We start from the raw sequence: 26193 nt of genomic DNA, 5'->3' as shown, positions 1-26193 counted from the left end.
GACTCCCTGAAAAGACGCTGATGTTGGGAAAGATGGAGGGCACAAGGAGAAGGGGACGACAGAGGACGAGATGGCTGGACAGTGTTGTGGAAGCTACCAGCATGAGTTTGACCAAACTGCGGGAGGCAGTAGAAGACAGGAGGGCCTGGCGTGCTCTGATCCATAGGGTCACAAAGAGTCGGACATGACTAAACGACTAAACAACAACAACAACATTAAAATACAGTAATAATCATCTAGTCCAACCCTCTGCAATGCAGGAATATGCCACTGTCCCATATGAGGCTCGAACCTGCAACCTTGGCATTAACAGCACCACGCTCTGACATACGGAGCTAAATGCAACCATTGTTTGTTGTTCATCTCCAGGTAGGAAAGTGGGAAGATAATGATTTTTCCAGTGCCGCCCTATGAGCAAGACAATGAAGCAGGAATGTGATGCTTCCCCATGTCCTAACCTGCTCCCTGCTACACCCTCACCAGATAGATTCATGAATGGCACAAGATTATATTGACAAATACTCAAATGCCACCTCGTCAAAGCCATTTCAGCTACTTTAATTAACATGCAGCTTCACAATGAGCCAAACCCATCCAGGAACGTTGGCAACTGGCACCCCAGCAGAACTCACCATGGGGCAGAGAAATGCCATTATGTATAAGTTGATTTATGAACAGTAAACAATGACAACATCACACCTGCTCAGTACAGCACATTACTGCCAATCTAGAAGGTGCCAATGTATACTGTGAAGTTCTCAGTTTTTAAAGAGCTCTGGGAAGTTTATGTTACACTTTGTAAACTGGTGAAACGCATTCCAAATTCACAACTGCTTCTTCCAGATGCTAATTTTAGTTCCAAATGTTTGAAACCTCCACATTGGAAGCCTCATGTTAACAGTACCATATGCCATGGACCGACCAATCCTATGGACAGGAGTTTGTGGTGGTTTTCTGGTTACAGAGCTTTCTTTTTCCATCTCCCCCAGCTGGTCAGCTCTTCCACAAAATCCATAGGCAAGTTAGCCACCAAATTGTAGCCATACATATATATAGAACTATCACATGTCCTCCCCTCTTAGAGCACAGAAGATTCATGTGAATCCCCCCAGTCTCTGTGAGTTTAAGGTCCTGTCTGTACCTAGACCTAAGTGCATGTAACTCAAAATGCAAAATCAAAGGTACTGATATAGTGCGCAGAGCCTTAGCCACACTGGCATGGATGGGACCTTGAATGCATGGTCAACATTTGCAGTCTCAATTGTATCACCTGCATAAGGCTTTTGTCTTAGCTGGAGCTGACTCATACAATGAGTAGCATTGCCAGGTCTCGCCAAGAGATTTCATAGGAAGAGGGGAATATTGTAGCTAGTATTAGGGTTTATGTACCATTGTGGTCTGGGACAGGGGTGGCGCTGTGGGTTAAACCACAGAGCCTAGAGCTTGCCGATCAGAAGGTCAGCGGTTCAAATCCCTGTGACAGGGTGAGCTCCCGTTGCTCGGTCCCTGCTCCTGCCAACCTAGCAGTTCGAAAGCATGAAGTGCAAGTAGACAAATAGGTACCGCTCCAGCAGGAAGGTAAACGGCGTTTCCGTGTGCTGCTCTGGTTTGCCAAAAGCGGCTTAGTCATGCTAGCCACATGACCCAGAAGCTGTACACCGGCTCCCTCGGCCAGTAAAGCAATGAGCACTGCAACCCCAGAGTTGTCCGCAACTGGACCTAATGGTGAGGGGTCCCTTTAATTTTACCCTTTTACCATTGTGTTAATTTTTCAAAGAGTACTTTATAATCATATAAAAGCGTACAGCTTTTATGGGTCCCCTTCCTGCCTGGTATGCAGGGGAAGGGAGGCAGGAGAGGGTCGGAACAACCAGTGTAATATAGAAGGAGGATTTTCGATGACACAGGACTGGGGGGGGGGGGTAGTGGAGAGAGACAATGGCCAGCATGCCCCTCCCCGCCGAGTCCACTTTGCCCAGGATCCTCTCAAACCTGGCAGTGTTCCTCAGACACTCGCATCTAAACATAGCCAGGCCTTTGGGTGATTAACATTCCGTGTTCTTTTAAATGTGTTTGTGGGAGAGATTATTGATTTGCTTTTGTTTTATTATGTATTTTTGTATTTTTAATATTGTGAACTGCCCCGTGGTGAAGGGCGGTATACAAAATCTGAATAACAGCAGCAGCAGCAGCTCTCAGAGGTGTAAAAAGCTGGCAATCTTAGCTGTAAGAAACAGATGTCTAAGATGTATGGAATGCTTTATGGGAACAAATTGTCCCTCTCTTGATGAAATCCTGGAACAAAAAGTCTACAATGAAACAAGGGCTTTTGACTTTAGTCAAGGGCACTCCAGACATCAATGGAAAGGCCTTGAAGATTTTAAGAAGCACATGTGGAAAGTAAGTAAAAAAAACAAACCACCCAGCTACCTCATAGTCACCTCCTGAATGGTTTTCTCACATTAAGAAGTTTACCTCGATATGGTTGTATCCACAGCCTGCACCTATGTTTGTTTACACAGAAGTAAGCTCCAGCGAGTGTCATTCAAAAGTAAAAGTGCCCAAGACTGCCACCCCAATTTCCATCTTCTACACTGAAATAATTACGGTATATAATAAAAGAGTTCATTAAACATTTTGAAAATGTAGGGCTGTAAGCTTTGAGTTGGTTTATTCAGGATGTAGAATCCAATATTTCATGATGCAGGGCTTTTTAAAAAAAACCAAAACAAAACAAAACATTTTAAGCATATGTACATACCTAATAAGGCAGGGTCTCGGAATCTGTGGCCCACCCTACATTGTTAGACTACAACTCCCATCATCACTGGCAACCGCCCATGCCATATGGGGCTGATGGGAGTTGGAGCCCAATGACATCAGGTGGGCTGCAGGTTCCCTGAAACATAGTTTTTACCTTGAAATAAATTCAACAGTGCTAGTTCACTTGTCTTTTGTAGGCGTTGGTCAGTAATTTCACACGTATCTGTAAAGATGGAATCCCAAAATACAAAAAGGCTTTGTTGCATTCTCACATGTGCTAGAACAGGCACGTCCAACATCCAAGAGACAGCGATCTACTCCCACTATAAAAAACTGGCAGTGATCTACCCACTGGATTGACCAGAATTGTTGAGCTTGGGGGGGGGGGAAGGCTTCACCAAAGTTGTTGTTTTTTGGGGGGTGATCAATCAGGATCCCACAATCAACCATGATCGACCACAGACACCCTGTGATCGATCGGTAACCATGACTGACCAGTTGGACATCCCTGTGCTAGAAGATTTCCTAACTTTGCACCCCCTCCAACACCCTGACGTATGAATTTAATTAATATGCTCTAGGTGTAGAGGAATAAGGTGCCATTTCTGAATAGTTCTCAGTGCAATTTCCTTAAGTGACAGCTCATGATGATCCTGCCACTACATGGAAGGAGGTCTGTTAACGATTCAGTAGTTGAGTTAATTAGGACGCGGGTGGCGCTGTGGTCTAAACCACAGAGCCTAGAACTTGCCAATCAGAAGGTCAGTGGTTCGAATCCCTGTGATGGGGTGAGCTCCTATTGCTCAGTCCCAGCTCCTGCCAACCTAGCGGTTCGAAAGCACGTCAAAGTGCAAGTAGATAAATAGGTACCACTCCGGCGGGAAGGTAAACGGCATTTCCGTGCGCTGCTCTGGTTCGCCAGAAGCAGCTTAGTCATGCTGGCCACATGACCCGGAAGCTGTACGCCGGCTCCCTCGGCCAATAAAGCGAGATGAGCGCCGCAACTCCAGAGTCGTCCGCAACTGGACCTAATGGTCAGGGGTTCCTTTACCTTTACCTTTAAGGAACCCAGGGTGGGGTTCACACTTTAGCTCTGGGGCTCCCTATGAAGGCAAGCCTACCTTTGGTCACCCCACCCCACCCTGAGCTTATGTGGAATCATCTTGGAAGGTAGAGGAAACAGGCAAATTCTGCCCACCTCTTTGTAAAGAACCTGCCATTGACTTTCTACCAAGAATCCCAGACTTAGCTGTGGCCTCACCCCCATCAGTCACAGTGAACCAGGAAACTGCTTCTCTTTATTCTCCCTTCCCTGAAACAAGTAATTAGTGTTTCACTTCTTCCTCATATCTCTAATTCTTCCTCAGATCACTAACTCTCCCGTTTTGCCTAATATGCTATCTTTTAGCTCCCATGCAGTTCAAATCCCAGTCATTTGCATTCAAACTCACCTCACCTGGTTAGATTTAGGCTTCCACTAAAAGCTGATTTCCACATAAAAAAAAATTCAAAGTCACATTGTGAGTGTTAAATCGTTCAAAATCCCAAATTTTGAGTGCTTTAGATTAGCTGACACCTCTTCATATTTTAATCTAGGCAGGCATCAAATATGAAAATCCATAAACCGCCAGTTGCCAAACACTAAAATAACACTGTATGCCATCTTTTAAATACTAGATGTCAATGCATCTCAAATGCTAATTACTGAAATAATATAACAATATGTCTAGTATCAGTGGATGTCAAATGCAAATAATTAATATTTCACAACTATTCAAAATATTCAGAGATAATCTAGTATGAATATTTGCAGAGAACTTTTGAGGAGCTAATTCATTTTATCTCTGTTTCAGGATGTCCTACTGGCTAAGGTCTAAATGCATGAGTACAGCAGTGTATCTGTGCCAACGAGATACCAAACCCTGTCTGGTTCCTTATCTTACAGACAAAAGCTAATCCCAACAGTGTTAATCTATCCACCTGGCAATCTAATACCTCTTGCAACAATCAGGTTTCAAGCTTTTTGGCTTCTTCCTTTCGGGACATTGCAACAAGCATTTTGCAATTCCCTCTCCATTGTGAGAGTCAACCTGACACTGACCTTCTGACTGCACCTCTGTGAAATACAGGATGTAGTTCACATGTAACATTTCAATCACGTCTCAGGCAAGCCACACTCTGGGGAAACCAAATAGTGCTACATCAGCCCTGCCAAATTCAGCTTCACCCAGGAGGTACAAGTGTTTCCATCAAAGGCAAGCCATGTGTAAGAGCCGTTTGCAGAAAAGTGGCAAGCAAGATGGCACTGTAAGCTTAATGAGAACAGTGTGTGTGTGTGTGTGTGTGTGTGTGTGTGTGTGGTTTCACAAACCCCAACATCCCTGGAGCTGTAGGACATTTCAAAGGGCTTTTTCTATGCAGTCCATTTTTAGTGAGGACAGAGTAGTCAAGTCTTTTTTTGTGTGGGGTTGCAATATTTGCCCTATGAATATTCAAATCCTTCCTTAAGCTGGCTTCCAGGTGGAAAAATCAAAATTAGAAACTGAACTGTTAGAACCCAAAACTAAGAATCTATCAAGAATGTATAACTTGCTGCTGAAATGGAACACTCAGGATGAAACGGTAAAATCGGCTATGATTAAATGGGCACAAGACGTTGGACATAACATTATGTTTGCTGACTGGGAACAGTTGTGGACCACCGGTATGAAATTTACGGCATGTAATGCCTTAAGAGAGAATATTATGAAAATGATATACAGGTGGTACATAACCCCGGTCAAGCTTGCAAAAATCTATCATTTGCCCGATAACAAATGTTGGAAATGTAAAGAAACTGAAGGTACATTTTTCCACCTTTGGTGGACGTGCCCAAAGATTAAGGCTTTCTGGGAAATGATATATAATGAATTAAAAAAGGTATTTAAATATACCTTTCCCAAGAAACCAGAGGCCTTTCTCCTGGGCATGGTCGGCCAAATGGTGATAAAAAAGGATAGAACTTTATGTATGCAACAACAGCAGCAAGAATACTCATCGCAAAGTATTGGAAGACACAAGAACTTCCCACGCTGGAGGATTGGCAGATGAAACTGATGGACTATATGGAATTGGCGGAAATGACTGGCAGAATCCGTGACCAGGGAGAAGAGTCGGTGGAGGAAGATTGGAAGAAATTCAAAGAGTATCTACAGAAACACTGCAAAATTAAAGAATGTTAGAGTGATGTTGGATTAAAAATACCGTAAGTGGTTTCCAGCTGTACAGGATTTAAAGTTATAGATAGACTAATTAAAGATTAGGATTTAAAAAGTTGAAGGAAATGGAAATTTGGTATTTAAGAGGTAAAATTTTAATGATATATTATACTAAGATTAAAGATTGGGATTAAAAAAGTGGAAAAGAAATTGCTGGACAAACAATTTGGACTGGAATACAAAAGAGGGAGGTATGGGGAGGTCCAGAAAATAAGTAAATTCAAAAACGGAAATGGAAAGGTGATATTGTTTTTTAATTGTTCTGTTTCTTTCTTTTTTCTTTTCTTTTTTTGTTTTTTTCTGTTTTTTATTATGTATTGTGTATTTGTGTATTTTTTTATGTTTTTCTGTTTAATCTTTCACTGAAATTTTAATAAAAATCATTTTAAAAAAACAAAAAAAACAAATCCTTCCTTAAGCTTTGGCCTGACTTGGCCACTAAAAATTTAATGCTGATTAACAGGAATTCGAGAGCACTTAGGTTGAGTGGGAAAATATTTGGGGTTTGATCGCAGGGTGGAGAGCAGTTTTGACTCTGGACACAAAGGAAACAGTTTTGAGTTCTGGAGCTGGTGAGCAAGAAGGCAGCTTGGGAAACAGCAAGAATATTCATCAGCTTGCAGGGTGAGGTATAATAATAATAATAATAATAATAATAATTTATTTATACCCCGCCCATCTGGCTGGGTTTTCCCAGCCACTCTGGGCAGCTTCCAGCAGAATATTAAAATACAATGATTCATCAAATATTAAAAGCTTCCCTAAACAGGGCTACCTTCAGATGTCTTCTAAAAGTCTGATAGTTGTTTATTGCTTTGACATCTGATGGGAGGGTGTTCCACAGGGCGGGCGCCACCACCGAGAAGGCCCTCTGTCTGGTTCCTTGTAACCACACTTCTCACGGTGAGGGAACTGCCAGAAGGCCCTTGGCGCTGGACCTCAGTGTCCAGGCAGAACAATGGGGGTGGAGATGTTCCTTCAGGTATACTGGGCCTATCATACCAGGTATGGTCCTATTATACCAGGGCTCATTATGTCAGCCTGTTCTCCCTACCCACTGTACCCATAAATTTGTGAAAAGAGATTACCGAAACATTTCAAGTCTCGGATACTCTCTCGTCTTAGTGAAAGTGGCCCTGTAAAACTGTCCTGGGGGTAAGCATAACTACAAAAGCAGTGGTGGTGAGGCAATTCGCTGGCAGCCAACAGTTCAGGGCAATTTTTGGTGGGTGGGTAGGATTTAGGAGCTTCTCAGCAAGTGTCAAGAGGTAGCGATGGTGGCAGAGTACTTGGCAGTCAGAATTGCAGAAAGCACCACTCCACATTGGCTTCAATGACTTCCACTCACAGCCAGTGATGGAGTCTTGGAGTAGGTCTTTTACCTGGTGGTGGAATCTCCCCAATAATTAATAGGGGATTAGAGAACAGTTCCAGGCAGATTTTGGAGACAGTTGGCAGAGGATGAGGATCTTGATCTCTTCTTCTTTCTGTTCCATGGAACCATTTCCTATTTCAGCCCTTATCACTCCTCCTCCTCACTCCCCCCCCCTCCATCAGCTGCCTTCTCGGGCCTCTAGCCCATTGTCCAACCCCTTCTGCCTGCCCCCATCCAGTGTTTGAAATTCACCAGGCACATTTTGCACCTGGCTTTTGACCACTTGCGACCACGTGAAGACGTCTGGGTGCCAGAATGGCGCCTGGCGTCTCTACCATTTGGAAGTGCATGCCTGGGGATCCTTGGATCTTGACTGTTTTCACACAGTAGCAACACTTCCTGTAGAATTCTGCCCATGGCATTTTATCTGCACAATCAGACTGAATTTCAGGAACCAAAAAGTTGTTTTGAAACATAGGACTTTCAAGCTGTCCAACCCCAAAATGGCAACCAGGCATTCCGTTTTAGCAACTGTAACCCTGGTTTACGGAGCCATTTGGCACCTAGCATATATATATATGAGTTTCTAACATTGCCCCACCCCCAGCACCAGAGTAATCTAGCAAGTTGCAGCTTTTTCCACTCCACCATCATGTTAGGGCACCCAGGTCAATCTATTACCACACATTGCATCATCACGACCACCCAAACCTCATTGTATTGGAGGGGGTGTATTATGTTTACTTGCATTGTGGGTGAAGTAGTTAGGGCATAGGGTGAAGGCTTCAAGGTCAGGCAGAAGAGCCCAAATCTCTTCAGAAATAGGGAATCACAAAATCATTAAATTACAGAATTGTAGAGTTGGAAGGGACCCTGAGGATCATCTAGTCCAACCCCCTGCTGGAATATGCAGCTGTCCCATATGGAGATCGAACCTGTGACCTTGGGTGTTATCAGCACCATGCTCTAACCAACTGAGCTACCCCCAAGAGCACTTTTCTTTATAAAAACAGCAACATATATTTCAAGTTAAAATGCTTGTGTAGCTGGGTGGGGTTTTTTCTTTCTTTACTAGCAAACCAATTAGAAGCTTGGGGGGCAGCATTCAGCAGTATATAAAAGTGAATAATAAAAATAATAATAATAATAATAATAATAATAATTTATTTATACCCGCCCATCTGGCTGGGTTTCCCTATATCCTATCACTTGCATGCAAATTGATTTTACTTAGTAGTACAGTGGTACCTTGGCTTACTCTGTTGCGGAAGTCCATTCTTAAACCAAAGTGTTCTTAAACCAAGGCGTGCTTTCCCAAAGCAGCAGGGGGACTCAATTGGAACAAATGGAACACACTCAACAGGAAGCGGAACATGTTCTGCTTCCAAGGCAAAGTTCACAAACCAAAACACCTACTTCTGGGTTTGCAGCGTTCTTAATCCAAATTGTTCATAAACTAAGCTGTTCTTAAACCAAGGTACTGTGGTGTATTTAGCAGATTAATTGCGCTGCAGAAAGCATGCTGGGGAGACCACACGTTCAGTAAACAATGAAGAAATGCAAAAATAACTTTTGCTTGGCTTTAATTACAAAAACAAAAACTCGTCTTACATTACATCTATAAGTATGACCCATTCGCCAGGGTACTGAGAGAGGTACATGCTGCTCTTTATATACTATACCCAATTGCTGACACAGCTTAATTAACACAACTTAACAGCACCTGCTATACTGCTTCACAGCTGTAAAACTAGGTCATGATATTTGCTCTGATCTTTAAAGAGATACACATAATGAAACAATAATGAACCCTAATATTTAAAGAAACCATTCAACAGGTACCACTTTACTTTTTATCTTATTGCCTTCTGCCCCGATTGGGAAGGGGAATTCCCCCCCCCCCCATTTTTTAAAAAATATTCATGCTCTGCCTCTTAAACACGGCAATTCAGAAGGCAGCAAACAAATCTAACACATAAAACCACAGTCCAGCCTTTTAAAAAAACCAGAAAGTGAATCAATAAGCATCAGAAACCAAATATAATAGCAGCAGCACTGAGTCATGTTAAAAAGCTGCAGAAAAGAGCAAGAGAGTTTCACTGTACTACTACTAATAATAATAATATAAAATCAGCAAGGAGAGATTTCTGTTTCAGCAAGGCCAGAGGATAATATAGAGAACAGTAAGTCAAGAATGGTCTGGGTTTTTCTGCCCCAGCGTTCTTCCTGCGGCAGCCGCTCACAGCCCTCACCTTTGTATCAGCAGCAGAAAGCCAGAAGCAAAGGGATTAGTGCCTTGTGTAACAGGAGGAAAGAAAAACAGACACCTGTGTATGTACACCTCTATATGCTGAGTGATGTTGATGTTAAGAGTTATTAATGCTTTGCCAAAAAAGCTTGGCCCCACCTAGGTCTTCCTCTCTCTTCTGTTCTTTAATTAGCAAGTTATTTCTGTAAGGTGCTATTACTGCCTCACAGCCGGCTAAGAGCCTCGTGAAGTCTTCTAGGGAACAGCTATTGATACAACGCACTAGGGCAGAGAAGGCGCAAGTTACCACTTATGTTGTAGGTTTTCTTTCCTGGGCAAAAGTTATTGCCGGCACAGGCGCATAATGGCTGCAGCAGGTGCAGGGAGGGCCACAAGAATGAACACAGGAGACAGGTATTGGGTTGAATTAGGCCACAACTTTACCGATTACCGGAAAGTGTAGGTTTGGCTAAGGCACTGGGTGTGTATCCGGCATCAGGCAGCCTGCCTGCTGGGTCAACCTGCATTGGGGAGTCACCCCAACATAGATCGGGTGCCACAACCCTGCAGAGTCCGCCACTGGGAGAGGTGTATTGGCCCATCGGTTCCCCAGTGGACTCCCAGTCATCCCTCCCGGACCCCTCTAACGCTAACACTTTCTGGCAGCAAATACACACACTGCTAACTATTGCACTGTGCTGCCCTCCTTCTCTGGACAAAAGGGACGGGCAAATGTTTTTGACTCAACTCTGCTCTAAAGCACACTGTAAGAAAGAGGAAGAATCTAGCTTTTCTGTGCACTCTGAATTAGGTCCTCCTGCTGCGCTTCATAGTGTTGTTAGTTTGCTGTCAAAACCCCTCTGCCTTTTTTGACCTAGAAAGCATCATATACTCCTGGAGGGTGGAAGGAATGCCCAGAACAGGGTTAAGGGCATCCTGGAGGAGATCTCCCTTGTTGCACAGGGAAAAAATCTTGCACTAATCTACACAGAACTACATTGAATACACCCCCTTATTTCCACTATAATAGCTCCTATGATCTAAACACTTTAATCAGAAGGTTATATGAAACTGGCCGTTTCACATTTTCGGGTACTACTCTGTGGTCCGAAGGTGTAAGAGGATTAAAAACGGAAAAGGCAAAATCATGGCAGATGTGAACTCTAGAGATGTGGAAGTGGGAACAGGCAGACTCCTAAGGACTAGACAAAAGGATAAAATAGCAGGGCTTTATGACATGAACACGGGTAGCTATGCTAGTATTGTTACAAGTCGGGTGCCACCCCCACACTCTGTCAAGCAATAGCAAGATCTCAGAGGGTTCCAGGCACTCACCCAGGGTCTGTGTTCCTTTGGATAATCAAGACACAGTGGAGAACATCATAGTTTGTAATAAATATTGTTTATTCTCCTATTGACACCTTAGGTCTGCATGGAGGGAGTCCAGATCTTACAGCATGGTCATCTCAAGTGGGGCTTGTTCCCCCACAGCAGTACAGCACTGGAGTCCAAGGCATCTCTCCCAGCTAGCCTTCAGCCAGCCTGCCCAAGATGGATCCCGGTCTGTCTTTCTCCTCCTTGCTAATAAAAAACACCTCCCTTTTCCTGTCACCTCAATCACACAATTACCTGGCAGGTTTCCAAACCCCCAGTCTCTGTTCACACCTCAGAGCAAGAGGAGAGGACAGTTCTCTTGCATTGCCAATGACTCTCGCTGGCCCTGTATTGTTTCTTAATGGCCCTAGCTTGGCCAGGTCATTTTCCTTGGCTAGCCATGGAATTCCTCTGAAGCTTGTATCTCTCCTTTCACATCCCAAATAATCAAAATCCTACCATTTATTAATTTCTAGGGTTTAGGACCCTCCCCCAAATCTATAACACCATTAATGCCACTTAAAAAGTATTCCTGACACAAGTTATAGAGCAGAAGGCTGCCTACAGCATTAATATATATCTACACACACACACACACACACACAAAGATGACAAAATTGGATAGTCACTTGTCATTAGCAATGCCCATGGACACATGCAAGGCAACACCTGCCCATAATAATGCTCTTGTAATCCCATTTTAGACAGCACCCATTACTGCATTGAAATGCAATCATGGGGGTGGAAGGACATGTTCCCAGCAACAATAAAATAAAATAAAATAAAAATGTCACTGTCTGGGTGCTAGGAAAGTTTGTTTTTCATCCTCAAGAGAAGTATTATCCTGGAATATCTTCTATACTTCAGCCCTAGGCGGTGGAGCCCTGGACCTGAAAGGTCTCACATCTTCCCCGTCCCCCTCAGCTTTTAGAAGTTCAATCACCGAAGAGACAGAATTTGAACTGTGGCTCACATGTATTGTGCCAAGGTTGCCATGTTTCAAAAAGTGAAAATCCGGATACAAAAGTTGTTGGAAAATCTTCAAAAAATAGTTTTTGAGCTTTGGGGAGGGGGCGGGGATTTGCCCCAAAATCAACACTTCCAACATGGGTTGCAATACATTTTCCGGGACATTTTAACCAATCTTCAGAAATTCTGCCTGGGTGCTATTTCCGATATCCCAGATATGTCCAGGAGATTCCGGACGTATGGCAGCCCTAATTGTGCCTACATATTTTTCCTCTGCAGCTGGCAGTGGGGAGGAGGACATTTTCCTTACTGCCAGGCTTATGTAGACAACTAAGATAACATTTTCCATTAACGGTCAGCTGGTGACCCGTGCGCATTCTCTGCTGTACTCTGATTTTTGTAAACTGCTTTGATTGTTTTAATTAAATTGTGGCGCATAAATACATTCTGTAAATAAATACATTACCATACCATCCTGGGGTGGGGCGGGGGGTAGAGTCAAAACACACCCCATCGCACACCGGAGCACCAATCTGTATTGGACCACAGCACTGTTGCTTTTAGGAAAAGAAAATATATGGAGGGGGTGGATTCCATCACTCATCTAACGTATCACACAGAGCTTGGTCCTCAGACCGCCTCTGTTAAATATTGCCGCATACAATGGACAGCAGGCCAAACAGAGAACAGCCTTCAACAACGAGCGATGGGACAGGTGAATAGGGACCAGGTCAGTGTGTGGCATCATTGGGCAATTATTGGGGCCCCAGGGCCCTAGAAGAGCCCACTGGTGGCACCTGTCGTAAGATTTGGGGAAGGGGGGTGTTCTTTGTGGCATGGTGCTGTTGGAGCTATTTTGATTTCACCTGCCCTGCTCCACCTAATTCTTTAGAGGGTTCTTTTTGTGGTGTTCTGACCAGCACTGTGCAGTTGGGTCTAGCTGCCATTTTAGCTTCCCACAGATGGATGGACATCAGTCATGGATGCTTCAGCTGAGATTCCTGCATTGCAGGGGGTTGGACTAGATGGCCTTTGGGGTCCCTGCCGACTCTACAATTCTATGATTTGATTAAAGCCTCCAACGTAGCATGGTGACAGAAATGAAGCCTAAAAAACAAGAGGGGTGAATCAGCATGCTTGGAGTTTTGTTCTTGGCTTACTGGTCACATTTTTTTCTTCTTTCTTTTTTTGCAGGAAACATTTTCAAACTCCAAAACAAAAAAACATTTAGACCACCAATCCTAGTTAATAATCCTAGTTAATATATGTGAAGGAGCGTCTCCACCCCCATCGTTCTACCCAGACACTGAGGTCCAGCGCCGAGGGCCTTCTGGCGGTTCCCTCACTGCGAGGAGCCAAGTTACAGGGAACCAGGCAGAGGGCCTTCTCGGTAGTGGCACCCGCCCTTTGGAATGCCCTCCCACCAGATGTCGAAGAGAAAAACAACTACCAGACTTTTAGAAGACATCTGAAGGCAGCCCTGTTTAGGGAAGCTTTTAATGTTTGATGCATATTAAAATTACTGTATTTTAATATTTTGTTGGAAGCCACCCAGAGTGGCTGGGGAAGCCCAGTCAGATGGGCAGGGTATAAATAATAATTTTTTATTATTATTAGGATATGAAAAAAGGGTCTGGGCACAATTCAGCCTCTGCTCTGTGCAAACACAGCTCTGCATGCAGGAGGAATAGGGTCAGCAACAGGGGGACTGTGCACCAATCGTAGCACATGATAGTGACTGAATTGTGCCATTCCCAGGCACACAGCTGTGCAGAAGAGAGTTGCATGTGGGGGTATAAATATGCTCCCTCTTCATTCAGTGATGCAGTCAACAGTCAGACAGTATTAGGTCATTGGAGTCGAGCACTTTCACCAAGAGCGACATTTGGTCCCAAAAATACACAGGCTTCGGGCTGTCTGAACTCTATAATTAAACCCTAGATTTTTATCGGACGTAAAAAAGATGACAGGAGAAGATAAAAGCACCAGACCATGTCTGAACGATTCAGAGTTGTATGACTGTTGTGTCAACACTCTATAAACACTGCTGAGAAATGGAGTGGACTTTACTGCATTCCGCAGCCAGCTCTTCAGTCTAAAAAAATCCACAATATCCAGTTCCACATGAAAATCAGTTAAACAAGGTGACTGGCCTTGCTGCTTTTCAAGTTTCCGCACAGGACATTAGCACTGAGCCAGGCCTTTGGTTAGAAAAACTGTACCAAAAGTCTCAGGTCCAACAGATGAAATAGAACAGATTGTGTTGATAAAAACAATAAGCAGAGGAGGAGCAAAGCTTATCAGAGGCACTGACTCTGTTTGGTGGGACTTTGCACTTATCAAGGAAGAAATCTACCATGGGGCCAAGAGCAGAACCAGTGGCAGCAAAACTGTTTTGTTTGTGAAGAAAACCCTCTGTCACCTTGTTCCTTGGCTACCCCAAATTAATGAATTTCTCCCACCCAACAACCTCAAACTAAAGTGGCCAAAAATGCTCCTCACTTTTGAGGTGGGTGCCCAGAAGTGTGTGTGTGAAGGGGGAGTTCATCCCAGTGCTAGTCAGAAACCACACAAACCTCTCTAGGAGCACCACAACTAAAAAGGCCCTGTCTCAAGCCACAATCCATCTTCTCCAATAAAAATAGAGACCGCCTAAGGAAAAGCAGGACATTCTGGGATCAAATCAGAAACCAGGATGGCTTCTGTAAATCTGAGACTGCCCCTGGAAAACAGGGACACTTGGAGGGTCCGAAAATGGACTAGAGGAAGTGCAATGCAAACTTAATCCAGCTCTTCATTATGAGTTATTTCTCACATTTCCATCCTCTCTGTGCTCCAGGAACCTCAAGGAGCATGTTTGGCTCACCCTCTTGCAAAAGCCCTGTGAAGTCGGAGGTTAGGCTGAGGTAGTGACTGCAAAAGGATAGCCCTGCTACAAATGGGCCTCAGTTTACAGTAAGTCATGTTACGATGGAGGAGCTATGACTACTCTCCCCCTTGGACAATAAAAATACCTGCATTTATTTACATTGCAATTAAGTATGTTTTAGTCCATACTGTACTGGCTTATTGTTGGCAGACCTCAGTGCATTGCCAAGATAAGACTGATGTTAGGCTTCTGTCCGTGTGCCTTTTTGCATGGGAATAAGCCCATGAACACAACAAGACTTCTCAGCAAATGCACATGAAGGGAGGGCATGAGGTTAATCTAGTTTAAAAGGGCCTTTCAGGTACATTCCAGCCTTGGCATTCTAAGATAAACTGCGCTCATCCTTACAATGGCATTTTGCTGTTTTTTTTTAACATCAGGAATGTGCAAACTATGTATTAAAGAAATGCAATACAAAAGAATCTTAGGATGCCCAGCAGTAACTAATGATAAATTACAGCTAGAAAGTTGAGCAATGCATCTATAAATGTCTCAGAGGTTTAGGAGGCAAAATAGCACCACCTATTCCACTTTTGCAGTGTTTTTCCCCCAGCCGGTTTGTTCATGGAATTGAAGGAGTAAAAGGAGCCTTCTCCACTGTGCAGGGAAAAAGTAAGCTAATGACAAACACACAGAAGCCCATTTTATTTGATTTGTTGATTATATTTTTCAAAAGTCTATGCCATTTCCCCTCAATCATAGCTTACAAATAATTGGGGGGGAGGGGAGAGTTCTCCACAATCATTTTGAGGCAATATGGAAAGATGTCCACTACATCAGAAATACAACTTTTAGATCTCCAGTAGGAACTTTTCAATCCGTACTGAGAAGCCTTTTAGTACAAATCCAATTGAAATACATGTGAATTGTGTAAAAGGGTTTCCTGAGGGTTACCCTAACATTAGACGGAGTGAGGCAAGCGCCTCGGGTGGCAGGTGCCCAAGAGCAGCAGCCGCACCCCAGCCATTCCTCCTGATCCTATCATAAACCCCCCTCAATTAACCTACTGCCTCAGGCTTACTGGAGGATGCTGCCCCATTACCAGTGTTCCTGTTAAGATCCAGTCAGCTTCTACATATAGAATGGGGCGCCATCTTGTCTTTTGCCTCAGGCAGCAAATTGCCTTAGGCCGGCTCTGGAACTTTCCACTGGATTGTGCCAGATTTCTGAGGTAAAAATCTACAGCTGGATCATTCCCCAAAGAATTCTGGGAATTGTAATTTGTTACGGGTGCTGAGAGTTATTAGGAAACCCCTCACGGAGCTACACTTCTCCAGAGAAAAAGGTTCTCATGACGTTGCTCAATTCTTTAATTTCTACCTGAAAAAGCAGCAAGGAATGCTGTCGTTAAAACCAAACACACACATGTAAGAATTGCCTTGCCGTTTCTCCTTCCCTTCGTCTGTCATATGGAGATAATGACAGATACTTACACACCTCCCAGGGTGTCAATGAAACTCTTCAATATCCTGGAGTAGGAGTATTATTACTGCAGTTACTGTTACTGGAGCTGCCAAACAAGATCATAAAAATTAGCTCCCCAATCCAATGTCTCAATTATACGGCAGGCAGCGATGACCAATAACAAAGGACAACACCCTAACAATGTAAACACACCTATCTATTTGTCTATATGCGCTGCCCCATTATCCCTAAAGAAACAACAAGCTCTTCCCTACTACAGGAACTTGTATCTGCATCCAAATCATCATTTCAAAAGCCAGCTGAAGGATAGGTTACTCACTGTGTTGACACGCTTCCAGTAATGTAGGCCAGTCTACATGGCAGGTAGACTTGGAGCAGGAAGACCTGAGTTCAAATTCCATGGAGATCTGAATTCAAATTCCCAGTTAGTTATGAAGGTCAAAGGGCAGTCTCTCAGCCTCATAAAGTTTTGGGGGTAAGAGTGGGAAAACCCCATGCAAACTACCTTAAGCTTCTCAGGAGAAGGGCAAACTACACATAGCAAGACTGTTTCCAACACACCTGAAAAAAGGTTTGGTTAAGGACGAAGGATGAGGCAGATCAAAGAGCTCAATACTTTCTCAGGTGTGCCAGGTCTGACCTGAAGTCTCCAGGTGTGCCTGGCCTGCTCCACGTGGCAGACGGAAGGCTTGCATCTCCAGGTGTGTTGAGACTGCCTTTAAAATCGTTTGTGGTTTTCTGTGCTTTGATTTCCACTGCCTCCATATGACACTTCCAAGAGATGGTTTCACCAAAGAGAACACCCAGGTCAAAGCAATCATCAAACTGTAGCATTGGAAGTGGTCCTGAGGATCGTCTAGTGACAGTCCAACCCCCTGCAATGCAGGAAAATGCAGCTGTCCCACATGAGGAACCAACCTGCAACTTTGCTGTTATCAGCACCACGCTGCATCTAAATCAGGCACAGGCAACCTTTGGCCCTCCAGACATTTTGGCCTACAACTCCCATGATCCCTAGCTAAGAGGACCAGTGGTCAGGGATGATGGGAATTGTAGTTCAAAACATCTGGAGGGCCAAAGGTTGCCTATGCCTGATCTAAATGAACAAGTCTTGTTCTCTAGCTTGTGGATCTAAGCACTTTTTATACCTAGGACTGTGTTTGCCAAAAAAAGAATAATCTTTGTGTTAATTTATAGATAGGCTTTCCTCTTTGCAGTATGCACTTGAACACCTCCAATAGTTTTTTTGCCACTATGTAATGCACAAAGCTGCCCTCCAAGTGAGTAGCAGGCCTCCACGTGAGTATGAAGAAGACCATTTTCAGTACCTGCCTTTGCAAGAGCACACTGTGACCATGTCATAGGAAACTGCCTTACACAGTGGACTCAGCTATACAGCAGCAAATAAAACGTTTTAAGTGTGTTGCAAAGTGCAATATACAAATGTGACACTAGACGGCGACAGTGAGCTATGACAAATTCAATGTATTTTTCAAAACATCTTTTTAAAAAGCATTTTCACAGCATTTTTTATATGTGTGTAGATTCCACCAGAGTCCATCTATCTTAGCATTGCTTACACAACTACAAATTGGACTCCAGCATTCAGAGAAGGCATCCTGCCCCAGCAAATTTTGATACTATATAGCAGGGGTGTCAACATGAATAAAATATTGGGGGGCCCAGGTAAGCCCCACCCTGATTAATCGATCACATGATGCAACGCATGCACACCATTTGAATAGCAATGTCTATCAACTTTTGGGGGCGTCCCCCTCAAATATTTTACTGGGGAGGTGAAGACCCCTCAGCCCCTAGGAGTTGGCTCCTATGCTATATAATATAAAATGCTGGTGCTGTTATATTGCTCTCAGGGTCCTCTTAAGCCAGTGTCCCATGCAATCAAAGGACCTTCCCTACAATCCCTTGGGGGCTGCTGGAACTCAGGGGCTGCTGGAACACAGCTCCCAGATATTGCATTGATTTCTCAGTTTCCCTGCTGCTTTACTCTGTCTTCCCAACCACACCAATATCACCTCCCACAAAGCAATGGCATTGGACCACTTGTCTAGCCAAGCTGGCCCAGACTCCTGAGAAATCTTGAAAGCCATAATCAAAATGACTTTGACCACGACCTATTGTAGATTCACGATAAATTATTGAAGGATGTTCCTATGATTATTTAACGAAAGGTATTGTGTGTCCGGATGTAGTTAAGGGGATCACTTCATTAGGTATTTTGGCTGCACACTTGGAAACTTAGAGATTGCAGTTCCTGGGTGGTATAACAATAGGCAAGGGAAGGGGTAATCAGACCCAGCAAGCCTTCTCCTACTTTTCTTACGTCCTCCCATTTGCGGAAAATGAGAAACAAGAATGCTAACGCTCTCTCTCTCTCCTACCCCATATTTCCGATTACATATGTTCCTTACCTCATCACGTGTAGAAATTGCAGCATCGTGTAACACAGTGAGGTAGCCAAAGTCTATTGAACCAGCTTCCAAATCTCTCTCTCTCTCTCTCTCTCTCTCTCTCTCCACCTACTCAGCCCCATTTTCTTTGCAGACCCACCTTTCCCTACTGCTTACAGAAACAAAGGCTTCAAGCATTTGAGTGCTGGTATCCATGGCAAAAGGGACGCGGGTGGCGCTGTGGGTTAAACCACAGAGCCTAGGACTTGCCGATCAGAAGGTCAGCGGTTCGAATCCCTGTGAGGGGGTGGGCTCCCATTGCTCAGTCCCTGCTCCTGCCAACCTAGCAGTTCGAAAGCACGTCAAAGTGCAAGTAGATAAATAGGTACCGCTCCGGCGGGAAGATAAACGGCGTTTCCGTGCACTGCTCTGGTTCGCCAGAAGCAGCTTAGTCATGCTGGCCACATGACCCAGAAGCTGTACGCCGGCTCCCTCGGCCAATAAAGCGAGATGAGCACCGCAACCCCAGAGTCGGCCACGACTGGACCTAATGGTCAGGGGTCCCTTTACCTTATCCACAGCAAGGTGCAGATTAATGGGAAAGGTGACTGTCATGAAGGTGGCAGTTTATCCTTCTGGTGCAAGCCCCAAAGTGCTGTATGCATCAGCCAAGAACGTTGCCCACCTTAAAAAGCTCTGTGGATTCTCAGAATCTCCAACATGCATTTAGGAGAGACATAGAATGGCATTATAGAGGGCTTGGGGGCTAGTGTTTAAGTAGAGCACAGGCTACCTAACATATCGTGATATATCAAAGCAATTTTTTCAGCACAAAGATGAAAATAATAATAATAATGACATAAATATACCTTTCTTCCAACTAGCAACATTAACATAACTCAAATTCTATGGTGTCCTTAGACATGGAAGCATCCACCAATCACTTTATCCTGATAATAAGGACTGCGCGTCACAACATTACACAAGCAGCAGGAGCCAGCTTAACATTAAGAACACTTAGAAATTGTATAGGCTACTAATGAGATCAATTAGCACCAAAGTAGGCATAAAACTGACAGATCTATTTGTTTAAACCTGGGTCTGCCACAATATATCAAGTGCACAAGCTTGTGACTGGTGGGGATGGTTTCTGTTATTTAGAGCAAAGCGGGTATGCATACAAGGGGATTTCAATACATAAGGGTTGTAGCTCTGGCATCTCCAGAGAGGAATTGGTCTGAAATCCTGGAGAGATACTACCAGTCATAATAGACTGAGCTAGATGGGCCAAGTGGTCAGACTCCGTGCAAAGTACTTTCCTGCAATATGAACCTCCAACATCTGAAAGCCACCAGGCCATAACAGCCATGCATAGCAGTCCACGGGGCAGGGAGGGACACAACAATCCTTTTGCTTTTGTTACCAGCCTATTGCAAATAAATTATGGAGAGGGGGAGAGGAGTGTGGCCAAGCATCCAAGCAGATTGCAAAATGCAGCCAGTAGACTGTTCAATGTGGGTGGGTGCCACAAATTCGGCAGGCAGGCAAACAGTACTCCCTCTAATTACGTGAACATCTACACGCTAGCCTGAGCTCTAGCTCCATATAGGGGGGAGTGGGAATATCCATTTGAACAAAATCAGCAGTGGTGACAACAATCTAGGTCCTTGGGCTGAAGCTTTTGACCTTACTCTACTTCCTCGTTCTCAAATCAGTGTGCTTCATCAACCCCTTCCTTCACAAAAAAAGGAAAAATGTTCTGCAATGTTTTGGTTTTTTTCTCCCTTCTAGAGACAGTGTGTTTAAAAAAAAAAGTCTACCAGTTCAGTAACGTATATACTCAGTATAACAGTATATTATTCTCAGGGTGCTTCCAGACCAAGGGTTTTTCGAGAGTCGGACAATTCAGTGCAGTGCACCTGACTGGCACACAAAAGCAGACTGGGCTCTAGCAGGTTCAGTGCAGGCGGCAGCATCAGGATGACTGAAGTAGGGGCAGCCAAAGTGGTACCTTCCAGGTGTTGTTAGACCACAACCCCCATCATCCTTGCCCACTGGCCACACTGGCTGGAACTGATGGGAGTCAGCATCCAATAACATCTGGCAGGTGCCACATTGACTATTGCTGGACCAAAATATGAACCACCCAGGCAGTGGCATGTGGTTAGTGGACATGGGGGACTAGGATAGTCCACTAAATGTTCCCTTGGCTCCTCCTTCCCAAAGCCCAGGAAGCTTCTGCCCAGCTTAGGGAGGGAGATGCAATGCTTTGCAAGCACAACATTGCCCTCACAAGCTGGCGCCTCTGGCCTTAACTGTTCCCCAACTAAAAATTTCACAGCATGCCACTGACCCTCAGGTAGCTTATACAGTACCGCATCCTTGAAGGTACTTGTTCTCCTTGCTTCCAGTTCCGCACTTCATTGGGAAGCTGCCATCTGGATGCAAACTACCCATTGGAGGCCTGAATATGGTGCACCAGTTGAAGACTGGCTCCAATGGTACCCTTGAATTCAACTTCGAACTAATTCTCCCAAACTCATTGTGGCTGGTAGGCAGATGCTGGGGCTTCACGCAATAAAATCAAGATTCAACACATGCAGAAATAGCTAGGTAAGAACGTAAGAACACAAGAAGAGCCTGCTGGGGCAGGCCAAGACCCATCATCAGTTCCAGCATCCTGCTCTCGCACTGGCCAGTCAGATACCTATGGGGAACCCGCAAGTAGAATTGGAGCACAGGAGCACTCTCCCCCTTGTGGTTTCCAGCAATATCATTGCCTCCAACTATGGAGGCAAAGCATGGCTGGTAGCTGTCAATAGTCTTATCCTCCATGATTTTTTAAAGTAGTCCAAGTTGGTGGCCATCGGTTTCCTGTGGGAGGAGTTCCACTATGCACTGCGTGAAGAAGTACTTTACAGTGGTACCTCGGGTTAAATACTTAATTCGTCCCAGAGGTCCGTTCTTAACCTGAAACTGCTCTTAACCTGAAGCACCACTTTAGCTAATGGGGCCTCCCGCTGCTGCTGCCGCCGCACCACCAGAGCACGATTTCTGTTCTCATCCTGAAGCAAAGTTCTTAACCCGAGGTACTATTTCTGGGTTAGCGGAGCGTGTAACCTGAACCGTATGTAACCTGAAGCGTATGTAACCTGAAGCGTATGTAACCCAAGGTACTACTGTATTTTATCTGTCCTGGATTTTCCAGCATTCAGCTTCTTTGAATACTGTATCTCACAATGTAGAATAAGGTCTTTCACATTATGGTTTGCCCCCCCCCAAAAAAATATTAACCCAAAATTGCATTTCCTGAGGCCAGAGGTTATTGTATTCATTTACCAATCATGCTGCACCCATTCTCCCTAGTTCTCTTCCTCATCCACATAAAGTGCATCGTATAATATCCCACCCCACAAACCACAATCTGCTCTATCATCAGCCACCACAAAAGCAAGCAGATGCAGTGGTCAACCATCGTGCTCATTACGGGCACCCAAAGGACAGTCTTGAGAAATGGATGGATGTGTGAATTCAAAAACTGCAGCAGCCCTCCCCACTCCATGCATGTCCCATAACATGATGAACAGTGACCCCCCCCCCCATTTGTCTCTTTACTAGGTCCAAGACTATAGGAAAAAGAGGTGGCAGGACCAGAGGGGACCTACTCAGTCATCAAACATGATGCTCACTGAATCTGCAAACCACATGTACTCTATATATATATATATATATATATATATTTCTTCTTTCTCTTCCCCACTCACTTTCTTCTTGCATATCTGATTTTCCAAACCATTGCCAAGCCAGGCGTGTGATATGTTACTGTTTGGACATGTTCTCTGTAGTGCCATTTCTGTCAATCAGGCTTCAGTTCGAACTGCCCAAAGCTTAACAGTGTACCTGACCTAATTTGTTGTAGAAGCACACTGAATTGCAGAATGTTCCAACTGGCAGAGAATCAGCAGCGCTTCATCTGCAAAAGATTCTGCCAGAGTTCTGCCCTACCTGGGTCATGCTCTCTCACCTAGATGCACTCTTCTCCCTAATCTCTGCTATGCGAAGTGCTGTCAGTGGGCAATGACTCAACGATGAGGGATATGCACCTTACACATGCTCAGAGGCATTTTCGCTGTCAGCTTCAGGCGTGCCTGAGCTGAGAGCACCTGGCATTGCAGTCCGGTTCCAGGGCTCCGTCACCAAGGAACTTTGGCAAAATCCTCAGGTGCCACATCCTGCCAACATGTTATTTAATCACAAGATTTCTAACAACACAAAAGGCATGCAAGACAATCCTAAAGTCTTGCAGCTCCCTCATAATGTGGATTTGCAGCTTCCATAAGACCAAAGAGGAAGAGTGAGGAACAAACACACACGCAACACACAACACACACACAGGCCTTCCATCCCTAGGGTTCCAGCCCTTCTTTCCTGAGCACCCCTTTAAAACGGGGAGCGGGAGAGACCCTCTTTTCTCAGTGCTATTCGTGGACAGGAAGCACAGAATACAATATTGTCTGTATCTCAGGCAGGTGAACAGTTGAAACTGCGTTCCCTCCGGAGATCGAGTTACAACTCCTGTCCTGAGCCGAGGAAAATAGCTGAGAAGAGGACAAATCGCCGGGAAAATAGGTTCCTGTATAACACATCTCATCCCCAGAAAGTTCAGGGCAGGTAAATAGCCGGTCCCCTTCCACCTGTTCTAAGACAGGTCCCCGAGGGGGGCGTCCCAAGGAAAGTGAAGAGAAGGAAATGTGATTTTTTTTGGGGGGGGAAATACAGTATATAGATGAATTCTCTTGCGGAATCTTCACATGGCATGCTGCGCAGGGCACGATTTCCCCCTCAGCCCCACGCGTGGCTCTGGACACTAAGCGTAACAGAAAGTTACTCTGCCCATGCTCAGAGGCACCCTCTCTCCCACGGAAGTCAAGGCTGCCCTCGCCCCTGGGACTTACCTCTTCTGCTGCAGCAGGTTGATTTCGTCGAGGCGCCGGTCCCAGGACTTCTCGCCCTGCAGCCTGCGCCGAAGGGCCGCCCAAAGCCCCAGGAGGAAGCTGCGGTTCCCGGGCAGCAGCATCCCCATCGCTCCGCCGCCGAGGCCTCAGCAGCGCCTCCGCCCAGGTGGCGGGCCCGAACCCGGGTCCGGCTGCGGGAGGCCAGCGCGGGGCTGCTCCGCGGGGAGAGGAGGCAGCGGCGGAGCCAGGCAGGAGCCGCGGGGAGGAGGAGGAGGAGGACGAGGCGCTTGCAACATCTGGCCGGGACCTGGCGGAGCGCGCAACCTGGGAGAGGAGGGACCTGGGAGAGGAGGAGGAAGAAAGAGGCGAGGAGAAGATCCGCCCCGCCCGGCGCCGCCCCAGCAACCGGCTCCCTCGGGAGTTCAAGAGACGCGCGGGACTCCGCGTAGCAGAGGGCGGGGGGCAGGCAGGAGGCGCAGCAAACACAGCCAAAGTTTTTTTGGGAGTGCATAGGAGCCAACTCCTAGGGGCCGAGGTCCCTTCGGCCCCCCAATAAAATATTTGAGCGCCCCCAAATTTAAGGCATTGCCATTCAAATAGTGCGTGCGCGCTGTGTCATGTGATTGATAGTGTGGGGCGGGGCTTACCTCGCCCCGCCCCCCATATTTCATTCAAGTTGGCACCCCTGTTTGTTGCTTCCTACGTAGCACCCTTTTGGGAAGCTTCGTCTTTTTTTGTGAAAAAAGCTGCTTTACCTTTGCCACAAAATTGCAGAGTTGGAAGAGACCCCCCAGGGTCAGCTAGACCCATGCAATGAAGGAATCGTGCCCACAGCTGGCTCTGGGTGGGCTTGAACCAGCAACCTTCTGGTTCGGAACAAGACAGCAAGGGATCCCAGCCCCTAGGAGTTGTTTCATGTGCACTGACCCATGGTGCACTTTGCATGCAGCCCCCTGATCTGCCACAGCTTGGGGTGGGGTGGAGGGCTGCTTTGAGCAACTGAGTATACTTGCACTTAGAATTATATAATTGTAGGGCTGAAAGGAACTTGCAGTGCAAGTATCTTTCAACCAGCCTGGGGCTTGAACCCACAATCCTGAGATTAAGAGTCTCATGCTCTTACCGACTGAGCTATCCCACTGTCTTAATCTAGGGGACCTGGCTCCCTGTAGAGTTGTCATTTTCTCCCCCACCAGGTTCCTGCGCCTTTGATAGTTGCACAATTCCACCTGGCCCAAGACTTCTTTCCTTGCAGCCTGTGCAGAAGAGCAGTCCAGAGCCCCAGGAGAAAGTTGCAGTTGTTACGTGGACTTGGGCACTCAGCCGCTTGGGCTGCATACACAGTTCCATTTTCGCCCCTTCCAGCACACTCCCACCACTGGCATTTGAAGCCGAGTGCACACGACAAATGGCCACAATCCATAGGCATCTTGCACTTCCTGGAGAAGCACTGCTGTTTGATGCACTTTCACTTAATCCATCTTCCACCCGGCAGCTGTTGCACATCTGCAGATGACAACCAATCTTCGACAGGTTGCGGGCCCAGGGTAAAGTCAGATTATGTGCATCAGTTGAAGACATCCCTGCCTCTTCTCTAGTTCATAGGCAACATGAAAACGCAACTTGAAATGCAGCCGGCAGGCAGGCAGGGTTTGGGGGTGGGACAACATCACTGCATTTTAAGCACTAATGTGCACATAGGCCACTCGTCGTCTCCCCATTTGTAAAACAGGATTTGATATTTTTCAAAGCAGAAAGTTAAAAGGTGTTACGAAATGATATATAGTATTTTCCCTATAGTGTTCAGTGTCTTAGGAGTTTTGGGGGATTTTTCCAGTTGAGACATCTGGCATCAAACCAATTTTGAGCCTTCCCAACAGGAGTATTATGGAAGTAATAGGAAATGATTAGAGGAAGATCATTGCCTTAGAGAGCCTAAATTGAGGACAACCTTCTTCAAGGGCACAACTTACTGAGAACAAGCCTCTCCTGTTAAGTCATGTTCTTGAGAGATTTTGCAGTAGGCTTTGTAGTATTTGCAAGAATTGAATTACACAATGGTTTATTTATTTGCGAGTACATTTCCAAAGTTTCGCCTCTTCCTTTGCTGTCCCTGGCACTTAGCACTACCTCCCCCTTTTCCTTTAAAACAAAGTATGAACAAGCGTATGTAACCTGAAGCGTCTGTAACCCGAGGTACCACTGTACATCTACCCTCATGAGATCCTTCAAGGAAGAACAAGATACAGTGGTACCTCGGGTTACAGACGCTTCAGGTTACATACGCTTCAGGTTACACACTCTGCTAACCCAGAAATAGTGCTTCAGGTTAAGAACTTTGCTTCAGGATGAGAACAGAAATCGTGCTCTGGCGGCGCGGCGGCAGCAGGAGGCCCCATTAGCTAAAGTGGTGCTTCAGGTTAAGAACAGTTTCAGGTTAAGAACGGACCTCAGGAACAAATTAAGTACTTAACCTGAGGTACCACT

General features: G+C 45.4%; 1 protein-coding gene across 4 annotated transcripts in view; it reads right to left on the bottom strand.

Annotated features, from left to right (window-relative positions):
* Positions 1 to 26193, bottom strand: part of LOC308466154 (transient receptor potential cation channel subfamily V member 6-like) — a 120284-nt gene that overhangs the window by 50034 nt on the left and 44057 nt on the right. The window contains exon 1 of one of the 4 annotated variants that reach the window (XM_080986761.1): positions 23707 to 24031. The exons of the other annotated variants lie outside the window; for them this stretch is intronic. Within the exon in view, the coding sequence (XP_080842887.1) occupies positions 23707 to 23834 (128 nt within the window). The 5' untranslated portion in view covers positions 23835 to 24031. Of the gene's footprint in view, positions 1 to 23706; positions 24032 to 26193 lie in introns of those variants that run through there. 4 annotated transcript variants of the gene reach the window in all.

This window comes from Podarcis pityusensis (genome assembly GCF_964106645.2).
Source record: "Podarcis pityusensis genome assembly, chromosome: 17".
NCBI lineage: Eukaryota > Metazoa > Chordata > Lepidosauria > Squamata > Lacertidae > Podarcis > Podarcis pityusensis.
The sequence above is the reverse complement of the archived record's forward strand: the minus strand, read 5'-3'. Positions and strand labels throughout refer to the sequence as shown.